Here is a 23,633-nt window from a genome sequence, read left to right on the forward strand (position 1 = left end):
GTAGCAAAATTCTTTTGGCCCAAGATCGATAGCAATAGATCTAATTGTTAAAGTTTGATATATTATAACACAGTGGAATAAAACAACCTGTTTAGCGTGAAATACAAACCGGAAGAGAGAGGACATATTTATTCATTAAATCAGCGTAAACATATCATATTACAGAGTTGTATTTATTAGTACAAATGGTCGCTCTTTCTTTACTTCAACACTTTTCCTGAACGACACTTTTTACAATAAATATGTATAAATTAACTTTTTGTTCTTTACATTTTATGCATACATTTTAATACATAGTTTCGTGTTTTAAATAATAGCAAAGAAAACAATTTTATTTCAATTCTTAAAAAGTCCAAGTGACTTACAAATATTAAAATGATTTTCTTTAGCAAAACCTTTTGTCAAAATGTCTGCTAACATCTCGTTCATTGGAATATAAATCAATTTAAGCTTGCCGCTTCTAAATGCTGCCGAATAAATTTACCTTTTATATCCACGTGTTTTGTACGAGGTGAATATGAGTTATTCAAGGCCACTTGTGTAGCACTTTTATTGTCACAGTAAAGTACCATGCTTTTTACCATAACTGATGTCAGTTCAGACTGTAGACGTATTAACCAATTTGCTTCTTGAATAGCTGATGTCATGGCCATGAATTCGGCCTCTGTCGATGATAAAGCAACAGTACGCTGCCTTCGTGTGCACCAGGATATCGGACCACCCTGAAGCTTAAACATATAGCCCGTCGTAGGTCGTCTTTCGTCAAGATCACTAGCCCAATCTGCGTCACAGTATCCAGTGAGATCATTTACTTCTCTGCTATACACAATTCCGCTGTCAATGGTACCTTTTAGATAACGCATTACACGTTTTACCGCAACCCAGTGTGCTTTTCCTGGATTTGTAGAAAAACGATTCAATAGATTAACTGCAAAACTGATGTCAGGTCGCGTTATTTGTGAGGCGAATAACAAACAACCAACAGCCTGCATATACGGAACTTTTGACATTTCGTGCTGCTCTGTTTCATCTTTCGGACACATTTCATTACTCAGACGTTGATTTAAATCGATTGGTGTCGCAACCGGATTGCTGCTAGACATTCCGAACGGTTCATTATCGAACATACATATATTGCGATTGATCTATTTCTATAGTACCCTTTGTAGTATCTCTAGTAACACGCATACCAAGTACTGAGGATACTTCACCAAGATCTTTCATGTAAAATTCTAATGAAAGTTGTTCCTTTAACGTTTTCATACTTTTGTCGTCGCTTGAAAACAACAGAACATCGTCAACATACACAGCTACAAATAGCATCGAATTACCCTTCTTCTTCTTAATTGGCGCAGACACCGCTTACGCGATTATAGCCGAGTTAACAACAGCGCGCCAGTCGTTTCTTCTTTTCGCTACGTGGCGCCAATTGGATATTCCAAGCGTAGCCAGGTCCTTCTCCACTTGGTCCTTCCAACGGAGTGAAGGTCTTCGTCTTCCTCTGCGTCCCCCGGCGGGTACTGCGTCGAATACTTTCAGAGCTGGAGTGTTTCTATCCATCCGGACGACATGACCCAGCCTCTAGCCACTGTCTCTTAATTCGCTGAACTATGTCAATGTCATCGTATATCTCGTACAGCTCATCGTTCCATCGAATGCGATATTCGCCGTGCCCAACGCGCAAAGGACCATAAATCTTTCGCAGAACTTTTTCTCGAAAACTCGCAACGTCGACTCGACGGGAATTATGAGTGACTTACAGAGTTTGGTTTTTGTTTGTCGAGAGAGGACTTTGCTTCTCAATTGCCTACTCAGTTCGAAGTAGCACCTGTTTGCAAGAGTTATTCTGCGTTGGATTTCTAGGCTGACATTGTTGGTGGTGTTTACGCTGGTTGCAAGATAGAAGAAATTATCTACAACTTCAAAGTTATGACTGTCAACAGTGACGTGAGTGCCAAGTCGCGAGTGCGACGACTGTTTGTTTGATGACAGGAGATATTTCGTCTTGCCCTCGTTCACTGCCAGACCCATTTCTTTTGCTTCCTTGTCCAGTCTGGAGAAAGCAGAACTAACGGCGCGGGTGTTGAGGCCGATGATATCAATATCATCGGCATACGCCAGCAGCTGTGGAGGATGGAGTCATGTGTAGAAGTTCACGCAAGTGAGGAAAGTTCTCTGATCGCCATTCACTTGGGAGTGGCCAGAAACGATTATTTTACATATGACTCAAGCAGCCCACTACTTCCGGTCTTTGACCAAGTATCCTCTGGGTAGCCTAAGAACATCCGTTTGAAGGCGAGCTAAATTGAGAAGGCGAAATATCCCCCACATAGGGTTGTGCGCTGGGTTTGGGACACCCCAATGAATAGTAACAACCAAATTACCCTTTACTTTATAATAAACACATTGATCAACATTGCTTCGTAGAAGACCTAACTTCAGCAGAACGTTGTTAAATTGAGAAATGCTGTTACATCATCCATTTGATGTACTAACAAATCTTTCCGTGCAGCTAACGCCAATAAAAAACGTAATGACGTATATCGAACTACAGGAGCAAATGTTTCTTCATAATCAACACCTTTTGTCTGATTATATCCTTTGATCACTATTCTAGCCTTACGTCGTATCACCTCACCATTCCTGTTCATTTTGGTTTTGAATACCCACCTAGATTTAATGGCTTTCTTACCAACTAATAATTGTACTAAACACCATGTATTGTTAGAATGGAGAGAGTCTATTTCAGCTTGAACTGCCACTCTCCACTCATCTGCATTTTCACTGGCCATAGCATCAATTAGATTTTTTGGATCATTTGATACCAAGTCAGTTACACAAAAGTTATAGCCATCTTTCTTGGCCGCGATTTTTCGAACGCCTTAAGATATGATTGCCCAAAACTTTAATTTCATCAGAGTCATTTGCACTTTCATATTCAGATGAATCTGCGTCTACTTTATTATTCACTAACTGACTATCGCGTTTGTTAATACATTCCGTTTGCATGTTTTCAACCATTGGCGATTCTTTACTCTCTACCTCTTCTGAATTGTCAATGTTGAAAGATTCACACTCGTCAGCAATTTCACAATAATAGTCCGTTTCAGTTACATTTTTATTTTTATTTTTTGTTTCAATAAAAACAACATGACGACTTATTACAATATTTTGCGTTTTCGGATTGAACAGTCTATATGCTTTGAACACACTACAATAACCCATCATAATGTATTCAACCGATTTATCATCCAGCTTCTTTCGCTTTTCACTTGGCACATGCATCATGGCTTTACAGCCAAACACTTTTAAAAACTTTAAGTTAGGTTTTTTACCAGTCCACATTTCATAGGAACGTTTCGCGTGTGACCCGAACGGAACTCTATATACGCAGCTGTATTCGCCGCCTCTGCCCAAAACTTTTTATGTAAACCAGAATCAATTAACATACATCGCACTTTTTCAATAATTGTTCTATTTAGTCTCTCAGCAACACCATTTTGCTCAGGTGCATACGGTGATGTTTTTTGATGTATAATTCCTTCTGAATCACAAAATTTTTTATAATTTTCATTCACATACTCGGTGCCATTGTCCGATCTAAACACCTTTATTTTTCGCGAACATTGATTTTCGATCACTTTTTTGAATTTTACAAATTCAGCAAACACTTCTGATTTGTGCTTGACTGGCACCACAAACAGCTTATGCGAAAAGTCATCTACGAATGTCAACAGAAAACGAGCACCAGAAAACGATTTTACCGAAAATGGACCCATTACGTCCGAATGTATTAAATCAAGAAAGTTTTCTGCCCGAGTATCACTGTTTTTAAAGGATGCACGCGTTTGCTTTCCTTTTACACAGACTTCGCATTTCTCTGTATTAACTTTTCCAAAGTTTATACCATAAGAAGTACATTTTACTTTTTTCAAATATTCTTGACAAATGTGCCCCATTCTTCTATGCCATAAATTATAATCGTCACGAGTATAAAATGGCGAATCACGATTATACTCAATATTACAATTTAAACGATACAGATCATTTACAACATTTGCGGTGGCTATCAAATTATTATCATTGTTGTAAATTTTGCATTTATCGCCTTCAAACACTACTTTGTTTCGATTCCGATTTCTTTGGCGCCGCGATTTGAAGGTACCGTTGGAAAGAGGAAGTCCTCCTGATTAAAAAATATGCAGGGTTATAGGTACCGCAAACGCTTAGTTTACGAGATATTCGACCTTAAAGTTCAAAAATTTCCAAAATTCGAGCATTTCAACAAGCTATTTTACCGCATTAAACACACTTTACTCACATTTTTCACTTCAAATTAATTAATTTAAACTATAAACTTTTAAATAAATCCACATTTTACACTTTTAACAGTTTTTTTACCGAAGAATTCTTTATTTTAAAAATTACATTTTACACTCGTAGTGAACATCATGTGTGTGCTAAAATTACGACGAAATGGAGCGCTGCCATGTGATAATAAGGAAATTCGCTGAAATGCCTTTTTTCCCAAAAATTCCTCTATCCATTCATATGGATATGTTCTTTACTCAATTTAATAAACAAATATGTAATATTATATACTAATATTATATACTAATATTATATACTAATATTATATAATAATATTATATAATAATATTTAACCATTTTGTAATGAAAACTCAAACTTTGTTTGAATATTAGTGCAAGATAACCACTTTATAACGAAACTCAATATATTTTTTTTATTTTAACGCAGAAAGGAGTACTATGCAAAAGTACTTCAGTGACCCCGGGTATTCGCTCGACCAGGGTTATTTTTTTAAAGCGCGGCCAAAGGCCGCCAACGCAGAAAGGAGTATTACGCGAAAGTACTTCAGTCACCCCGGGTATTCGCTCGACCAGGGTTATTTTTTTCAAGCGCGGCCGAAGGCCTCCAACGCAGAAAGGCGTACTACGCGAAAGTACTTCAGTCACCCCGATATGATATAAATTTTACAATATTATTATAGATTTTTACTTATTTATTTTTATTAAACATAAATCGCATATTATACATATACATACATATGTATAGTATATATGTATACATATGTATCTAAACAAAGAAAAATCGTTAAGAATCCTACAAATTTGGTGTTTGAGATGTGGCAACGCTCGTTTTCCTCATAATTGTAAACAATCTAGCCTTTGCAACGATGAGTGTTCTAAGTGATTTTTAAATTAATAAGTATAGGTAAAATATTACAAAAAAAAAGTGAAATGTGAACTTATTTCAATCTTTAAAGTGTATATTTAAATATAACAAGAGAAAAATGTGAAAAAATTTACAGAAACATAGAGAAATAACAAGTTTTCTTAGTGCAAATTTTTGAATTTTTAAACGTGAATATTTCAAAAAATATTAGTTATTTTTACATTATTTTCGGATATTCCTCCTCTGGAGAAGCTACCCTATCCGCACATACCCCATTTATATGGAAATTCGTTTTTTTTACCCCGCCGCCAAAGTAATCGGAATCGTGCCGTCATTTGTCGTACCGATAACAAATTTGCACATAACTCCGGCCCATACTCAACGTTTTTTACAACATCGTTTGTCTTTATTTTATTAGCGAATAAGCACATATTCACGTCACCTTTTGAGTTAACTTTAATTACTTCATTATTTGCAGTAAGAATGTTTCTATATTCTATCTTCACTTCATTTACAATCATTTCACGATTTTTTGTCATATGTGAAGTAGCACCCGAATCAACAAACCAATTATCTTTATTACGAATGTCATGGGAAAGTAAAGATGCGAAAAGAATATTTTTGTTTTTTGTATTGTTATAATAAATATATCACGAGCAAAATGACCAATTTTCTTACAAGAATGACATCAAAACTTATTAGAACTCACTTTCGAATTTGATTTTTCTTTCGAATATAGTACATTCTCACCACTCTTATTTGAATTATCAAATTTTACGTCTTGCAACACTATCGATGGTGAGTTTCTCTTTCGTATTTTCAACAGCAAGTACGATTGGGCGAAATTCCTCCGATAGACCTGCTAACATTAACGAAGCTGTCAGCTCATCGTCTATATTGAGACCAGCGTTTTTGACTTTAAGTGACGTCATCACAGCCGCATTCATATATTCTTTGCCTGATACATAGTTACTAAGCGTGCACTGCACTAATTGTTTTAAAAGTTCTACCTTCCGCGTAAGACCCCTGTCTTCGTACGCACAGAACAATGCATTCCACGCTTGATATGCCGTTTCAGCTGTGGCAATATGAGAAAAGTTATTAGGTTCTATCATTAAGGTTATTTGAGCCAATGCACGCTCATCACATTCTTTATCTTTTTCCGAAATTTCTGCAGGTAGCTCTTTTTCAACTACCATCCAGCAGTTTTTTATCACTAGATATGATTTCGCGTGGCGCTTCCAGATATCAAAATTTTCACGCCCCTTCAATTTTTCGAATGGGAAAGCTACTGCGTTTGTCGCCATTTTTTCAAGTAACAAAATCCGAAATTATTTCGTTAAAAATAATTAATCCGCGTTAAACAAATACCAAAACGTTTACTTTACACGATTCCCGAAATATTTACTACTATATTTTGTGTCATATAGGCCCATAACCTGAACTTTTTACATTTTTTCAAGAAAATCTTGTTCTGCAATTTTCTACTGCCTAAGATATGCTTCTACTACCAGAGAAATTCCTTGGCCGTACTTCGATTGCTTTCATCGTACAAACACTTGTGCCAATGAGCAGCAAAACGCTGTTTTATTATAACTCACTGCTAATAGCTTTCATATACTTGTGTATAATGTTTTCACGTGAAATAAACTAAGCAGACTACAGGACTTACACTCGATAAAATCCCTCACATCCAATCTGCGCATAAATTGCTAACTTCCACAACCACACTTCAACGCCAACCCATAATTCAACCGCCAAACGCATAACGCATTTACGACTTTTTTGTCTTAAGATTTGCTTTGCTTTTTTCTTTTCTTCGCATCCTTTCTATTGGTTGTCCTGCATTAGAGTCCTTCCTGCCGCAACGATTATAGCATTATGAAGTTCATAACGGTTTTTCGGCACAACAGGTTGTCATAACATAAGCATAAGGTAGACCACAGATTCATGCTCACAGCAACAAAAAAATAGCAATAACAAAAACAATCCAATTTCCAGTTGATTAAACATAACTACGATCCATATAAACTATATAGTTGACTGCTTGGCCATATATGCACAGAGTGGCGGGAAAAAGGCGAAGGTACAACTACAACAGCAGTTTGGGTATGCACCTACAAACAAATAAATATATAGTATATAACTGAAGATTAGTTTTTCATATGTTTATACGTTATATATTTCACCATAATCATATATGTACATATGTATATATACTATATATATATATATATGCGCGTGTGTCTATATACATGTACATAGTCTGGGAGGTGTGACTAGTAGCAAAATTTTCCTTAAATCTGTGTCAGCTTAAGTGAACGCACAAAAAAATCCAATAATCAATTGGAAATCACTGCTGCGGCGCCAGCGTTAGGCTGCTACGCTAACACATTTGGCGCGAATGAGCCAGTTGGGCTATCTTTGCATGCTTGTATAAAGAAGTGTGCGTTGTTGTGATTTTTTAAGAGCTTGATAACTTTTTTTAAAAAAAAAACGCTAAAACACATTTGGTTCTTTATTTGAAACGTTAGATTGGTTCATGACATTTACTTTTTGAAGATAATTTCATTTAAATGGGCTATTTTGCAACTTTTTCGAGCATTTCGGCCGGTATTTTATAACAAATTTTGTCAGCGTTGCTCATTTCTGGTTGAATGGTATACGAATGCCGCTTTTGGTGAAGAGCAACCATACCTGCGAAAAATGCACTGTTTGCATGATTGTACGCTTGGAATCATTGGACCGTATTTTTCAAAGATGCTGTTGGACGCAACGTTACGGTGAATGGCGATCGCTATCGTTCGATGCTAACAAACTTTTTGTTGCCAAAAATGGAAGAATAACTTGGTTGACATGTGGTTTATCATGGCGCTACATGCCACACAGCTCGCGATTCTATGGCCATTTTGAGGATTTCGGAGAACAATTCTCAAGAAATGGATTCAAGATGATGCGATATAACGCCTTTAGATATTTTTTGTGGGGCTATATACGTCAAGTCTAAAGTCTACAGAAATAAGCCAGGTATATAGACGCTATCCGGCCGAAATGTACAAAAATGCCCAAAATTGGACTTTCCGAATATATATGAAATTATCTTCAAAAAGTAAATGTCATGAACAAATCTTTTCAAATAGTCATCAAGCTCTTAAAAAATCACCCGATATATGTAAAAATAATATATTTATCAGTTATCAGCAGGATGACGTGCATATACGTATATGTACATGTATGTACATATATATTCCTTTTCTGTCATAAAAAATATATATGTCCATCATACTTGTATATTGTATGAGTGTCCATGCTTGTAAATCGTACAACCGCACAAAAATCGCAACAAAGTGTACTAAGAGTAAATCCGGCCAGCCGTTAAATGCGTATGTCGGCTAAAGGGCGTATGTGTATATAAGTACATTGGCATGTGTATGTAAATATGAGTTTGAATAAGAACAGTTTGATAGATCAGTGGCACTTTGAATAATCATATTCGTATATTTTATAACTCCACGAGTGCAAAATCGACGACCGAACGTTTTTTTCCCTAGACTAGTCGGACAATCAAGATTTTGTTCCCAAGACTAATCCGACCTACACAGTCGAAAAAAACAGCATACGTTTAATAATGAGTTGTCAGTTCAGCAGCACGCTTCAAAACCTGTCAGGAGGCAATATTAATAACAAGAAGCAAGAGTAAAATTTATTTCAGCGAGAAAATTAGCTGGCGAAATATTTAGGTTCTTGTTAAACTTGAGATATACTTCTGAGTAAAATAGTAAAATTACACCGCTGCTATAGGTTCGAGACTATAGGAGAATATTATTTGTTTACAGGAGTGCAGAGTAAGAGTAACATGGAAGACATTTTATTTCCGAATGCACTCGATTTACAGTAATTTGTTCATCCGTTCAGGGAAGCAGAGGAAGAAAAAGACCTCCGCTCCGTTGGAAAGACCAGATGGAGAAGGACCTAACTTCGCTTCGAGTCTCCAATTGACGTCACATTGCGAAAAGAAGAAACGACTGGGGCGCTTTTCGAATGGAATTGGGCTCACGAATAAGGATTAAATTGAAAACAAACAAGTAAGGAAGGGCTAAGTTCGGGTGTCACCGAACATTTTATACTCTCGCATGATTAACTGATATTTCATTATCTGTCATTTACATATTTTTCGAATACCGTATTTGTGTAAAGTTTAATTCCGCTATCATCATCGGTTCCTAATGTATGTATATATTATACAGAGAAGGCATCAGATGGAATTCAAAACAGCGTTCTATTGGAAGAAGGCGTGGTTGTAAACCGATTTCACCCATATTTCGTACATGTCATCAGAGTGTTAAGAAAATATTATACACCGAATTTCATTGAAATCATTTCAGTGGTTCCAGTGATATGGTTTTTGGTCCATAAGTGGGCGACGCCACGCCCGTTTTAAATTTTTAAAAAAAGCCTGGGTGCAGCTTCCTTCTGCCATTTCTTCAGTAAAATTTAGTGTTTCTGACGTTTTTTGTTAGTCGGTTAACGCACTTTTCGTGATTTTCAACATAACCTTTGTATGGGAGGAGGGCGTGGTTATTATCCGATTTCTTCCATTTTTGAACTGTATATGGAAATGCCTGAAGGAAATGACTCTATAGAATTTGGTTGACATAGCTATAGTAGTTTCCGAGATATGAACAAAAAACTTAGTAGGGGCGGGGCCACGCCCACTTTTCCAAAAAAAATTACGTCTAAATATGCCCCTCCCTAATGCGATCCTTTGTGCCAAATTTCACTTTAATATCTTTATTTATGGCTTAGTTATGACACTTTATAGGTTTTCGGTTTTCGCAATTTTGTGGGCGTGGCAGTGGGATGATTTTGCTCATCTTCGAACTTAACCTTCTTATGGAGCCAAGAAATACGTGTACCAAGTTTCATCATGATATCTTAATTTTTACTCAAGTTACAGCTTGCACGGACGGACGGACAGACGGACGGACGGACAGACAGACATCCGGATTTCAACTCTACTCGTCACCCTGATCACTTTGGTATATGTATATATGTATGTAACCCTATATCTGACTCTTTTAGTTTTAGGACTTTGTTATGTTAACAAAACTATAATACTCTCCTTAGCAACTTTGTTGCGAGAGTATAAAAAAAAAGCGTATGAGATAAGAGTGTTGCAGAGATAACGCTTCAAAGAGCAGTCGTGTCTGGCAATCCAAGAAAAATTTAAGTTTTATTTGGTTATATACCGTCGTTTTAGCCGAAGTTCGTCAGATCCAAAGAGAAGGATTGAACATTTAAAAAATATGAGTATGAGTGATAAAGAAATAACGTTTCCTAGATTAGTTAGGTCAATATACCTAAGCAAAATGGAAGCTTTATTCGATATTATACTATCGCAATAAAGAAACTAGCTTCCAAAATCAATTGGTTCAGTAAAACTTAAAATAACAGAAAACCGAATTTATTCGATCATAGACTATCGCTTTAGCTGAAGTTCGCCAGAACTACTTGGAAACTCTAAAACTAAACTCAACGTTGAAAAATCGGAGACAAAAGGTAAAAACCCCAACAAAGATACATATTCTATTTACATGTGTAACAAGTAAAGAATGTTCGATCCGAAAGCGTAAGAACCAAAAAATATCTAACTTTTTTTAATACCAGTCCATCGAAGATTTCCACGTTTAAATTTGACATGTAGAGCTTGTCAAAAGCTCCGCAAAATCTTCGATGTGTAAATTATTCTGTGACTTTTTCTTCATAATTCTTTATTTCTAAATACTCGTATGAGTACAAGTGTAAAGGTTCATGGAAACACCTTGGAATTATTATGAAAGCGACTTTTGTCGGCTCAAAACCAAACCAAGAACTCCACTTGCTGAGGATATTGTTTTATTCAATAAGTCAACTTAACCCATCAAACCTCCCTCGTATCTACATACATATATTGGTTTTTTATAGGCACTTACGGGTGATTGAGTTCGGATTTGTCAAAGGCTTTGGGTTTTTATCCACTCGTTTTCTTTTTTGTTAATTTTTTACTTGCAACTTCATCAAAAAATTGCGCTTTGTGTGCAAAAAGCAACTAAGTATGTAACAGACAAACTGACCATTAATGCGTTGATAGTGTTTGCGGGCGTTAGTTGAAAGAAAAAGACTTTTAAAGCAGAAGCTGCGATTAAAGTTGGCAAAACGTGTGGTGAAAAAATGGTGGAGCAGCATGAATGGCTGCCACATTAACATAATTAACATATACTTGCCGAAAGAGGTAAAATATGTACGCACAAGTGGATAATGCGACTGATTGGGGATTTACAGGTAGCTAGGGCTCATTGCGATTGCTGCAAAAGCATATTGAACAAGGCCCTGAGTTCTGAACTGTTTTCGAAACAGTTTTGTTTAAGAAAGGAATCTTGAAAAATAAAATTCTTCGGAATTTTTAACCAAATATGTCATTTATTCATAACTATTCTTATAGAGTCAATCCATCGATAATAATGATTTCGTCAAATTCATTAGTCTTATATGGTTAAAACTTCGGACCCATTCAGAACTACAATTAAAAGTCCGAAGAATATTATCTTGATTTCTTGGACTACATACTTTGAACATCTTCGATTTTATAGCGATTCTGTATGTCGCAGTAATAATGGAAAGACCTCGGTGGAGATAAATTTTTCAACGGAACCACAGGGTTTTCACGGTTTTGGCCTTGAAAATCCTTCGCTAAAACAAGCCGAACGTTCCATGCCTTACCGGATAGATTACTTTCTACGACCGAGATTCATTTTAAATGAACCTCCGAGTATTTAAGGCTTTAACTGAAGCACCACGCATTTTCAACTAAACCCTGTCGATATGCAAGACATACCCCAATAACAAGTATTGCTTATTCCAGTTCAGAATTTTTAATTAACGGCCGTATTATTGACAAGTTTGAAAACTAGTTTAACCTGAAAACTGGTTTAATAGGCTATTTAAAAACTAGTTTTGAGAAGTTTGGTATTATTCACTGTAGTTTTGGGGAATAAAACTCGGATTTTGAAAACTAGTTTCAGTGAAAACTAGTTTGCGTCAAAACCAGAAAAAGCTGGTCGTCGACCATATACACTACGAGCCCACGCAGTAGTTGATGAATGGGACGATGTGGCCTTTCATCAGCGATTCCGAATGAAAAAGACCACTTTTCGGCGCGTGGTAGCATTGGTGGAACCGAACATGCTAACGGAGCCAGGGAGGTAAGTGTCTTTATTTGGGTGCTCGCTATTAAATACAAATAATTCATGTTTCAATAGATGCCGTTCTCTCACCACTGAGCAGAGAGTTTTGATTCTGCTGCGCTTTCTGGCGGCTGGCAGCTTTGAGCAGAATGCTGCAGATTTAGTGCGTGTGTCTCAGCCAACTGTCAGTCTGAATTTGCCAATTGTGTGCGATGCGTTGCTCAATCATTTTACCGAATTTATTCGGATGCCACAGATATCGTCGGAGCGACAAGCGGCACCACTCGCATTTCATTCTCTCGCTGGTTTTCCGCGGACTATCGGAGCAATAGACTGCACCCAAATCAAATTATTATCGCCAGGAGGTTTGCAGGTTATTATTGATAACAGTTTTAATTATCTCTTGGCTTTTACAAGGAAACAAATTATTATATATGTATTACGTTTTCAGGCCGAAACGTTCCGCAACAGAAAAGGGTACTTTTCTCTCAATGTTCAAACGGTTTCTTCTGCCGATTTGAAGATTTTGGATATTGTTGAAAGATGGCCGGGTGCAAGCCATGATCAAACCATTTTTCTGCCTCAAATTTGAAAATGCGTTTCGATACAGGTTATTTCGGCCAATACATCATGGTCGGCGATTCAAGATACGCTAACACATCGTATTTGGCCACACCATACACCATTAGTCATCCAGGATTGGCTACTAACCCAATCAAGCGTGTTTACCAAGCCTCTCTGATAGGCACTCGGAACGTAGTGGAGCGTATGTACGGCGTATTGAAACGTCGCTTTCCTGTACTTCGGCACGGATTAAACGTATCATTACCCACCGCTCAAAAACTAATTATTGCCGCTGCAATTTTGCATAATATATGCATTGAAGAAGGTGAAGTATATGTGGACGAAGAGGTAGGAAATGAAAACGTAGAAGAGTCAGCCAACGAACAATTAACAGAAGAAGAATTATTGCCGGGTGTAAACCAATTGGCAAGGGACGAAGTGCTCCAATATTTCCGCATAGAAGCTGAGCGACACCAGCATCGAAATTTAAATTAAAAAATTATTGCTTTGCGAAACATTACATTTTAAGTTTATTATAAAATAATATCTAAACTGAAATAAATACAATACTCAGTTATTCGAATATATGTAATTTAGTCTGTGTGTTTTTCGCTTGCACTAACTGTGTTTAATGATTCTGCTACTCTGATCGGCGTCATATTTAAACCATCAATCGGCATCGGTACCATAACATTTTGAGGCGAAACTCGTGCAAAAGCATCGCATCGCGTTGTTTGTGTAACTGAGCACTTCGATCTCGTTCCAACTGCCGGTCCGTCTCCTTTTCGCGCAACTCTTTTATTTTGGCCTCCATTATCATAGTATCATACTTCATCACCGCTGGTTGTTTTTCGTATTTTCGACGTTCGGCATTTGCATCAGAAACTGCATCGATGTTGCGTTTACTGGTTCGACGTTGTGTTTGTGTGGGAAAGTACTGTGATCGCCTGGGGATAGGAGTCTCGCTTATTGATGCTACATTGACTGATAAATTAGATGGAGGGACGCATTCGGTTTCAGAATTCACAAAAACTTCGCCATTAGCCAATTCTAATTCGACTCGAACTGTTTTTGGTAATGAATCTTCGGGATCCTTTACCAAATCGGTCCAATGGTCGGTGACTGCGTCCTCAAACAGATAAGTATTTCCAGGTTCGTCAATCTGACCAGTGACTGGCGCTTCATTAGAAATGTCCAACGTTTGTGAGTCCAAGCCGAATCCAGGCAGACCAGTGATGGAAATCCCCAAAATATTGAAACTGGTATAACGTAGATATATTTTCAACATGTTCAGGCTTTCCTTCCGATATTCTCACTTAGAATTCTTGAATATAGTCAGAAGTGTATTTTTTGAGGCTAAGTGTCAAATTTAAAAACTAAGAAATTTTGAAAACCAAAAATTTGTTGAGACATATATTTCTAACTAACTGACCCCGCATGCGTTGTCCTGCTTGAAATTACGTGCTTTGAAATGAAAGAAAATTGAATTTACGTTGTGTTAAAAATCATTTATTTTCGATTTTTCTAAATTTTTTTCAATGTAACGCAGTTTGATAAACAACATTTTTTGGTTTCTCTTCCGGTGCGTAAATGTACAGAGAAGATGGTTTTCCAACTCGGGAACACGCCACGTATAACTGGCGCGCACTCATGCAATCGTAGTCGTAATTTGGCCAATGTTGGTATAAACATTCGTGATGAGTTCATATTTCGTTGAAGTGAAATGGCAGGTGGAATTGATATCAAATCACTGGAACCGAAATTTGCCTATTTCCAATTCTTATCGAATACGATGTAAAATGTCTTCGGCAATGTAATTTTGTTAGTATTCCTTAATTGACGCTGATTTGAAGGCTGATATGTCGAAATGATCATCGTGAAAAGTGTGCGAACTTCAATTGCATTCGAAATAGCTATCGCATCGTCCATCGTTTGATTCCAGTGATTATCAAGTTCTTGCAATTGTAATTGCTGACATGCTTTTTAGAACGTTGCACACACCATAATTCTCAAATTAAGTTGAACCGCGTACATTAATCAATAGCAACGGAAGTTAGAAGCAATTGTGGTTTTTTCGGGTGGATTGTGTAAATTCTTCTTAATGCATTAGTAGAGAACACACCTGGATTTCCATCTACTGGTTGGCCTTTCTTTCTGCGTAACTATTTCTTCGACGATGCATTCCATGTGTAATAAATATCAAGGTATTTCCGAATAGAGCAATGTTCACGCAAACGGATCACTGACGAAAGTTGAGAAAAAACTTGTCAATCATTTTGTTGCTGGTGGTTTTCCACTGTATTCTCTGTGTTGAAATACACTCTTTGGCCATTTTCCAAAATGAATTGCAAAAGTAATTATCTTACATAACGCTTCATTGCAGTACACGTATCGACCCATTTGATACTTGCTGATCTCATTTAGTTCAAGACCAATAACCGCCATATTTTTTTTTTTTTATGACGTACTCGCAAACGTATTTGATCAACTTCCCCAAACTGCAATACTCAACATTGATATGAGCTTTGAATGTGAACTAGACAATAATGGTGAATATAGTACGATCCATGTGTTGTCAACATCGATATTCACTCTTCTAAATTGAATGCTGAATTTTCTGCCATTGTCGTCTGGTGATCAACGCCTATAGAGTGGATATCCATCATTTCCAGTTTGTGTTTCCGAAAGAAAAGCACTTGGATAGTGTTTCGTGCATTTATTGTCAGCCATACAAACCGAAAAGGAATTGTGGTGTTCGCAAGGTCCATGGTTTTGGTTTTCCCCACTTCGAATAATACTGGATCTTTTTCTGGATCAGGAATATCCGCAGAAATGATTTCGTCAATTTGATCTGGTGTAACCACCATCCACAATCCAAAGAAGAATATGTGCATGCGGCAAACCTTTCTTTTGCCACTCAACAGAGTACATTCAGCGTCTAACAGCACCAAATATACGTTGCTTCAAAATAAAGTCTATATAACATCTGTTGTTTGAAAAGTCGTGCTCTGACATCGTGACGATTTCTTGCTGATTGCCCGCTATCCATAATTTCATTCGTATGTCATCGCAGCTTGGGAATACTCGATCAAGTGGCATGGGCTGCCAATAATTGTTGATGCCAAAACGAACACGACCTCTTCGTGGCATTGGAACAAATTTTAATCTGTAATTGAGCACTTTGTGTGAAACATAGTACATAACGTTTTCTCTGAATAAATTTCAATAATTTTTTTTTGAATAGGCGGAATAAAGAAAGCAAATGACAATTTTTTAACTATTCAAATAATTGAAAAACAAAAGAAAAACAAAACAAATGGGAAAAAGAAAAGGGCTCTTTTTAGGGGTTTTCCGGCAATTATTCGAATTTTTTTCGCCATAAAAACCATCTTTGAACCTCAACGAACATTTAAAAGAAAAATTGGCAAAATTGGTTCAGCCGTTGTTGAGTTAAGCGCTTAGCAACGCATTTTGCGATTCATTTTTACATATGTATGTATAAGATTAGCATTTAAAAGTACAAAAGAATGCATACATACTTACATATATTCTTTAAATAAATTGTAGTACGCATTTAATAAAATTTCGAAGTTAACTGTGAAAATTGGTAGATATTTCCAAAAAATTATACCTTATTGCAAATAACCCCATATAAAGCTGTTATATTCGCACCGAATGCAATTTATTTCTAGCTTCAACTTTAAGCTGTATTTTTTCGGCTCCTTGCCTTTATCCTGAAAAAGCTTAGGTTTAGCTATTCATTAGTTGAAACCCTGCTAGTTCTATTTCCCTTTTATTTTGAAACACTTTCGAGCGCTTGCGGATTTTCCGAAAAGCTCTCTCGCTATTTTTATGCACTTTTACCATACTCACTTAAGCAGCACATGGAAAGAATACCAAATGAAAAATCAAATATACGCATATATAAGGACACTCCTGCCCTTGCTATTTTAAGTGGCATGAATGTGTGTTACATGCTATTATTTATGTACATATGTGAACACATATTTATGTATACACAAACACACACATGTACTATATATGTATGTATGTGTCATTAGTTTCAGTCAGTATGTCCTTGGAACGCAGCAAACCAAGCATTAATGAACTTGTGGCTCTTTGTGTGGCAAGAGGCGTGTAAATATCTAAGTATGTGCATATTTGCATAAATATAAAAAGTATAAATTTACTTTAATTTAAAGAAACGAAATGTTTTTTTAGTTGTGGCTGCTTGAAGCCGCGTTACTAATTTTGTTTACCAAATTTCAGTAATTTTTTTTAAACTTCAACATCTTTATTGCCGAAAATGAATCCTTAAAACAAAAAAAGTATTATATTATGTTATATGAAAAATGATCTAAGGCAAAAAATGAACAAATGAGATCGATGATGAGGAAATATAGCCTATCCTTTCAAACGGTCAATCTCAACTGCACGCGGTACTTCCGGTTTTTTACGAAAGACAGAGTAAAATTTGTTTGTTCATACCATCATCGAAGAGCAAGGGAGGTAAGAAGAAAGACTGGCTGTCTGATCACGCACCTAAGTCTTTGGGAGGCCCATTGTTATACCAGCAGGACTGCCCTCACTTTATAAAGTCCTCTCTGAACCACCTCGTGCTTCATCAATAGAAAATGTTTTATTTTCTGCATATAAGTTCCCTTTTTTCTGGAGTATAATTAAAGGGTGGCGCCTGCTCTGGCTTCATAGTTAGCAGGAATGTCACTATATCTTCGAATCCATAGCAGGTTTATCGTGAAAAAGGGTGCGTAATTCACTAAAAGATGAAGGAATTCTTTCACTATCTTTAGGGAAATCCTAAGAGACTTTAGATTTTGCAAAACCTCGTGGATATCTGCACATATAAATAAATTCCTTACCATAGCACACTCGTTGCCAGAACAAGAAGTCATTATTTAATTTTGCTGAAAAGACAGCACCACCCACTCTATTCTGAGGTGTGGGCTCTACGTACAGATCTTAACTTCGACGCTGTCTATCTGTCCTCCTCGCTTCTTTGCCACTTTACTTTAGAAGGGAAGGCAATATTGGAGATTTTTTAACGCGCGCAGTATAGTGCGAAAGTGAACGAGGGTTATTATTTAACCTTCAGAGATTTTGCAATATCTACTACCACTGAGGTTACCGAGGAGAAAATTTCTATGCCCAGCTTAGAAGCCAGTCCTGGAACTAGATTGGGAAGCAAAAAAACAAATATTTACCCGTCTTAAGCCTCTTGATAACCCATGCCGAGCAACTCTATGTTCGACCCAACCAATATGGGAAAGTAAGGGTATATACATGAAAATTTTGCCAGAGCTAATTTTATATAATTTGCATTTTTGCAATGCTCTTTCACTAATCTCTTTAGTATTTGGTTTTTAAAACCAGCCACTAAGAAATACGATTTCGGGAAGAGTAAACTTGAATTCTTGGAAAAATTAAGTCAATAAATTACTCCTGCTCAGAGTGGTTCGAGATAAATTCCATGATTATTTAGAATCGACTCGAACATTCTACCGGGTTGAAAGCCAACAGCGCTACCATCGCCATTACAGACGAAGACTCTAAGCCATCGGTAAGGAAGGAAGCAAGTAAAACTCTGAGCAAAACAAAACACCAATTCTCACTGTCGGATATACGTAACCGGTATGGACTCGGATTTTTATACCGACAAAACTTTAAATCCCTTTGCAATTAATCTTATTTACAGAATGTATGATTCTGTTTCGTTCAATTCGCCTAGCTCACTTCGAGAAAAAAGGATTCGTCTTGTACGAATTATGAATCTAGAACGTTTCATATAGACAACTACTGCACATTTAGGGTTGCTGCGCCAGCTTAAAGCAGTGGTTAGGATTTCGAATAAGATCGTTCTTCTCGAGTGTACGTAGTCATAGCGAAAATGAATTGGTGTTCGACGAAAATTCTACAAATTATTCCCATTGTACGACTTTAAACATTACCTCCTTTCAAGGAGAAATCTGTAAACTCGGTATCAATATGTTTATTTCCTGAACAGTAACCAACAAGTTTATAGCGCACATAAAGAAGCTATGGAGACCCTATAAATTATATAATGGGTTGTCAAAAAAGTCTTGCGGTATTTTCGCTAGTTGGCGCTGAAAGCGCGTAGTTCTAGTTTTATTCGTCGCATCGGGTCATGCCATATCTTTTTGGAAAGCTCATTTCACTCAGTACTACTATGATAAAGGCAAAAATGCATCTCAAGCCGCCAATAAAATTTGTGCAGCTTATGGACCCAATACAGTTTCCATTTCCACCGCACAACGAGTTTCAACGTTTTCGTTCTGGTGTAGAGGTGGTCGAAGATGCGCCACGCTCCGGAAGGCCTGTCGTCGAAAATTGCGATAAAATCGCTGAATTGGTCGAAAGAGACCGGCATAGTAGCAGCCGCAGCATCGGCCAAGAGCTGGGCATGAGTCATCAAAAATTCATTTTAATTTCAATAAAAAAAAAAATTCAATAAAAATACCGCAAGACTTTTTTGACAAACCATTATATAAATGATCAGAGGACAAGCTGAGTCGATTTAGCTAAGTCCGTCAGTCTGTTTGTTTATATGCAGTATTTTTTTGATATCGATCTAAAATTTTGGACACGTCCGTTTCTCCGCAAGAAGCTGTTTTTTCATCAGAACCGATGAAATTAAGAGATTGTACGAAAAGCTTTTTTATTTCATGAGATATTTTTGAAGTAAAAGATAATATAATTCCGAGCAGTCCCAAAAATAACACGGGATCCCGAAGTTTCGGGATTACCGAAGATCGGATATTTTTAGTGATTAACATTTTAAAGTATTTAATTCAACATTCACTTAAACAAACACCTTTTCGGAATTATGCTTTATGCCAACTGCAAGCAAATATAATACACAAGTTATTAACGCGATTTACTCGAGCTTTAAACTTATTCCCTATTATTAACTTATTAAAAATATGTAGTCGTATTTGCAATTCAATTAAATACTTTGCCAGCTCGAAGAAATTTCCACATTCTTAACAAATTACTTAATCAAGTGTGAAATTTGCCCACAAACTCAGAAGCATACCGACAAATTTATATCTACAACGGAGTATCCTGTTGAAACTAAACTTTGAACGCTTATTTATTGAATGCAAATAAATCGCTGCGTATACATAGGTAGTACGTATGAAGGGTATGTGTGCGTGCGGATGATTCTACTATAAATTTGAAGTTATGGCTATAGATTGCTGATAAATACACACACATACATACAGTTATGTTTAAATGCAAACAAGTTTGTCCCCTTTGTCCGTTTGAGATTTACATCACTTCAATTGCTATGCATGCAGATATAATCGCTCTATTATACCGCTATATCCAATCAAATACATGAATAACTGTATTTAGGTATATGTACTTGCCATAGATATGAATAGATCGTATTTGCTTATAATTACTTTGCGCATTAAGGCGCCTAATTGGGTTACAATTAATATCTATCTGATCAAAACTATGTTTTTGTCAAAGTCTCCGAGAGCCAGATATTTATTAGACGTGGAAATGAACAATAAATGATGGTCGATTTAAGTTATTTTAAAATAAGCATTCATTTTAATTTTTATATGCATGTAATAGAAACTAATAGTATGGATTGGTACTCGTATTAGGGTGACCCGAAAAACTTATTGGTATACGTATAAATGAAGCTTTATACACAGAAAAACATATCCCGGCCAAGTATATTTTGATATGTTCACTCTTGAAAGCTTCTAAATCTAGCTATTCTTTAATTGAAAAAAACACCCCTAAGGTGAAAATATTACCCTGGGGAATCTACAACTGACCAGATATTCACCATGTGCCAAACCTTGGAAAAGACTTGTGAAAACAGGATCGTCGATTTAAAAGCTGCTTTTGACAGCATCTCCTTTTCCGTTATGCCACAATGCCTGAATTTGGTATCCCTGCAAAACTAATACGGCTGTGTAAACACCAAAACTTCCGTCAGAATCGGGAAGAACCTCTCCGAGCAGTTCGACACAAAACGAGGTTTCAAACAAGGCGACTTTCTTTCGTATGACTTCTTCAAAATACTTTTGGAGAATATAATTTGAGCTGCAGAACTTAACCGAGAAGGAACAATCTTCTATAAGAGTGTACAGCCGCTGGCGTACGTCAGCCTCGATATTCAATGCAGGATATCTCTTGCCAACAGGTGCTACTTCGGACAAAGTAGGCAATTGAGAAGTAAAGTCCTCACTCGACGAACAACAACAAGACTCTATATGACACTCATTAATTCCCTCCTGCTATATGGCGCAGAGGCATGGACGATGACAACATCTGATGAGTCGAAGTTACGAGTTTTCGAGAGAAAGGTTCTGCGAAAGATATATGGTCGTTTGCGCGTAAGTAATGGCGAATATCGCATTCGATGGAACGAAGAGCTGTATGAGATATACGCCGACATTGACATAGTTCAGCGAATTAAAAGACAGCGGCTACGCTGGCTAGGTCATGATGTCCGAATAGACGAAAACACTACAACTCTGAAAGTATTTGACGCAGTAGCCGCCGGGAGAAGAGGAAGATCTCCACTCCGTTGGAAAAACCAGGTGGAGAAGGACCTGGCTTCGCTTGGAATATCCAATTGGCGCCAGGTAGCGAAAAGAAGAAACGACTGGAGCGCTATTGTTAACTCGGCTATAACCGCGTAAGCGGTTTCTACGCCTTCTTAATAACCCACCGCCAAATTTAAAATTAAGCTACAAAATCGTACCTGCGGGGATGGTATTTTCAACGTTTATAGTAGTTTCATGTTAACCATATATAAGTTAGCACCCCATACATTCAAAAAGTATCATATGATGCACTAATATCATATGATACAAGGTAATATAATATGACACCACTAAATCGCTGAGAGTGCGACACGTGTAGTGGCAACCTGTGGGAAGCGCTGCGTCAGCGAAGTGCCAACCTGTGGGAAGCGCAGCGTCAGCAAACTCCGTACCCGTTGCAGCGGCAAACATAGCTCTAGAGTTAAGTATAATTAATTGTTAATTTTAGTTCTTAAGTGGAATTCAATAAAGGAGCATAGCTCCCAGAAAACATTTTTTTTAGTAAAAATAACGAAACGTTTTTTAACTGGCGCCCGAGCAGGGACCAGCGCGCGTAAATAGTAACAGCCTGAAAACAAAAAGTAAGGCTTCGCTAGTGGCGAACGGCAGTGATTGTGAATAGAAAAGGAAAAAAGCCTGAAAATAAAAAGTAAGGCTACGTGAAAAGTGTAAATACAATAAATACTGTGCTAACGAGCGGCTACAACGCACAACGTGGGATTTTTAAACGCCGAGGGACCTCAGTACTGTTAAAGAAGAGGGACAACCCCGGAGCGCATCACAACATCCTATGGAAAGCTGGAAACACCTAATGTAAGATCTATAAAATATTATATTTTAAGACCATTATAAAGAATATCATAAAGAATACGGAATTTGAATTGAGAGAAAATAATTATTCGAAACAAAAAAAAAGAAATTATAAAGAATATTATTATTATAAAGAATACGGAATTTGAATTGAAAGAAAATAATTATTCGACACAAAAAGAAAAAAAGAAATTATAAAGAATTTTATTATTATAAAGAATACGAAACTTGAATTGAAAGAAATTAATTATCCGACACAAAAAAGGAAAAAAAGCCTTAAATTAACGTAAGCTTTGCAAAAAGATTCTAATATTGTCAAAGAAAGTACTATTACAAAGAATTTTTTTTTTTTTTAAACTAATTAACTTAAAAGAAAAGATTATCATAATGCCGGATACAGCTGAGGAGCTAATTGAGCAATTAAATCAAATGAGGATAGACTATGGGCAAACCACCCATCCTACAAATCCCTCCAACCATCCTTTAAACCCTCCCACCCCTAACCCAACTTCCATAACGACAATAGTTCGAGAAGTACTCGAACGAATGAGTACTCAAAATATTACTGACTTTACCGAACCCGACCACAGTGTGACACTGAACGCGAATAACATAAACGAACTAGATAAAATTCCGGACATGGTGAAATGCCTTAGGGAATTTTCAGGACGACCAGGTGAATTTAACTCCTGGAGGAAGAGCGTAGACAGAATTTTTAAAGCTTATGAGGGAGTCAAGAATACTCCTAAATACTTTGCGATACTCCATACGATAAGGCACAAAATAATTGGCGATGCCGACACCGCATTAGAATCATACAATACTCCGCTCGATTGGAGTCAAATTCGAAAATGCCTTATGATGTATTATTCGGATAAAAGGGACATAGGTACCCTCGAATACCAGATGACCACTCTGGTTCAACGCTACGACGACATAGCAACCTTCTACCAAAAAGTTTACCAACACCTTTCACTTATATTAGACAAAATTTCATGTCTCGAGCTAAGTGACGAATCCATACGGACTATGACAAACTCATATAGGGATAAAGCCCTTGACACATTTATTAGAGGACTTAATGGTGACTTACCTCGTCTTCTCAGCATGAGAGAACCGACGACCTTGCCCCAAGCACTACATTTATGTCAAAAACTTGACAATATGACATATAGAATAAATCATGCGAACAACACACACAAACCCAATATCCAACCACCACCACGACCT

At 36.9% G+C, this 23,633-nt stretch overlaps 2 protein-coding genes across 2 annotated transcripts; one reads left to right on the forward strand and one right to left on the reverse strand.

Moving 5' to 3' along the window:
- Positions 1-440: 440 nt before the first annotated feature.
- Positions 441-1,103, reverse strand: LOC126755779 (uncharacterized). The gene has a single exon (XM_050468511.1). It carries the CDS (start codon positions 1,101-1,103, stop codon positions 441-443), a length of 663 nt encoding a protein of 220 aa, XP_050324468.1.
- An 11,315-nt stretch (positions 1,104-12,418) lies between these two features.
- Positions 12,419-13,479, forward strand: LOC126755780 (putative nuclease HARBI1). The gene is made up of 3 exons (XM_050468512.1): positions 12,419-12,438; positions 12,496-12,785; positions 13,031-13,479. The coding sequence occupies exons 1-3, from the start codon at positions 12,419-12,421 to the stop codon at positions 13,477-13,479; spliced, it is 759 nt and encodes a 252-aa protein (XP_050324469.1).
- Positions 13,480-23,633: the final 10,154 nt, after the last annotated feature.

The sequence above is a fragment of the Bactrocera neohumeralis genome, chromosome 4 (genome assembly GCF_024586455.1).
Source record: "Bactrocera neohumeralis isolate Rockhampton chromosome 4, APGP_CSIRO_Bneo_wtdbg2-racon-allhic-juicebox.fasta_v2, whole genome shotgun sequence".
Taxonomy (NCBI): Eukaryota; Metazoa; Arthropoda; class Insecta; order Diptera; family Tephritidae; genus Bactrocera; species Bactrocera neohumeralis.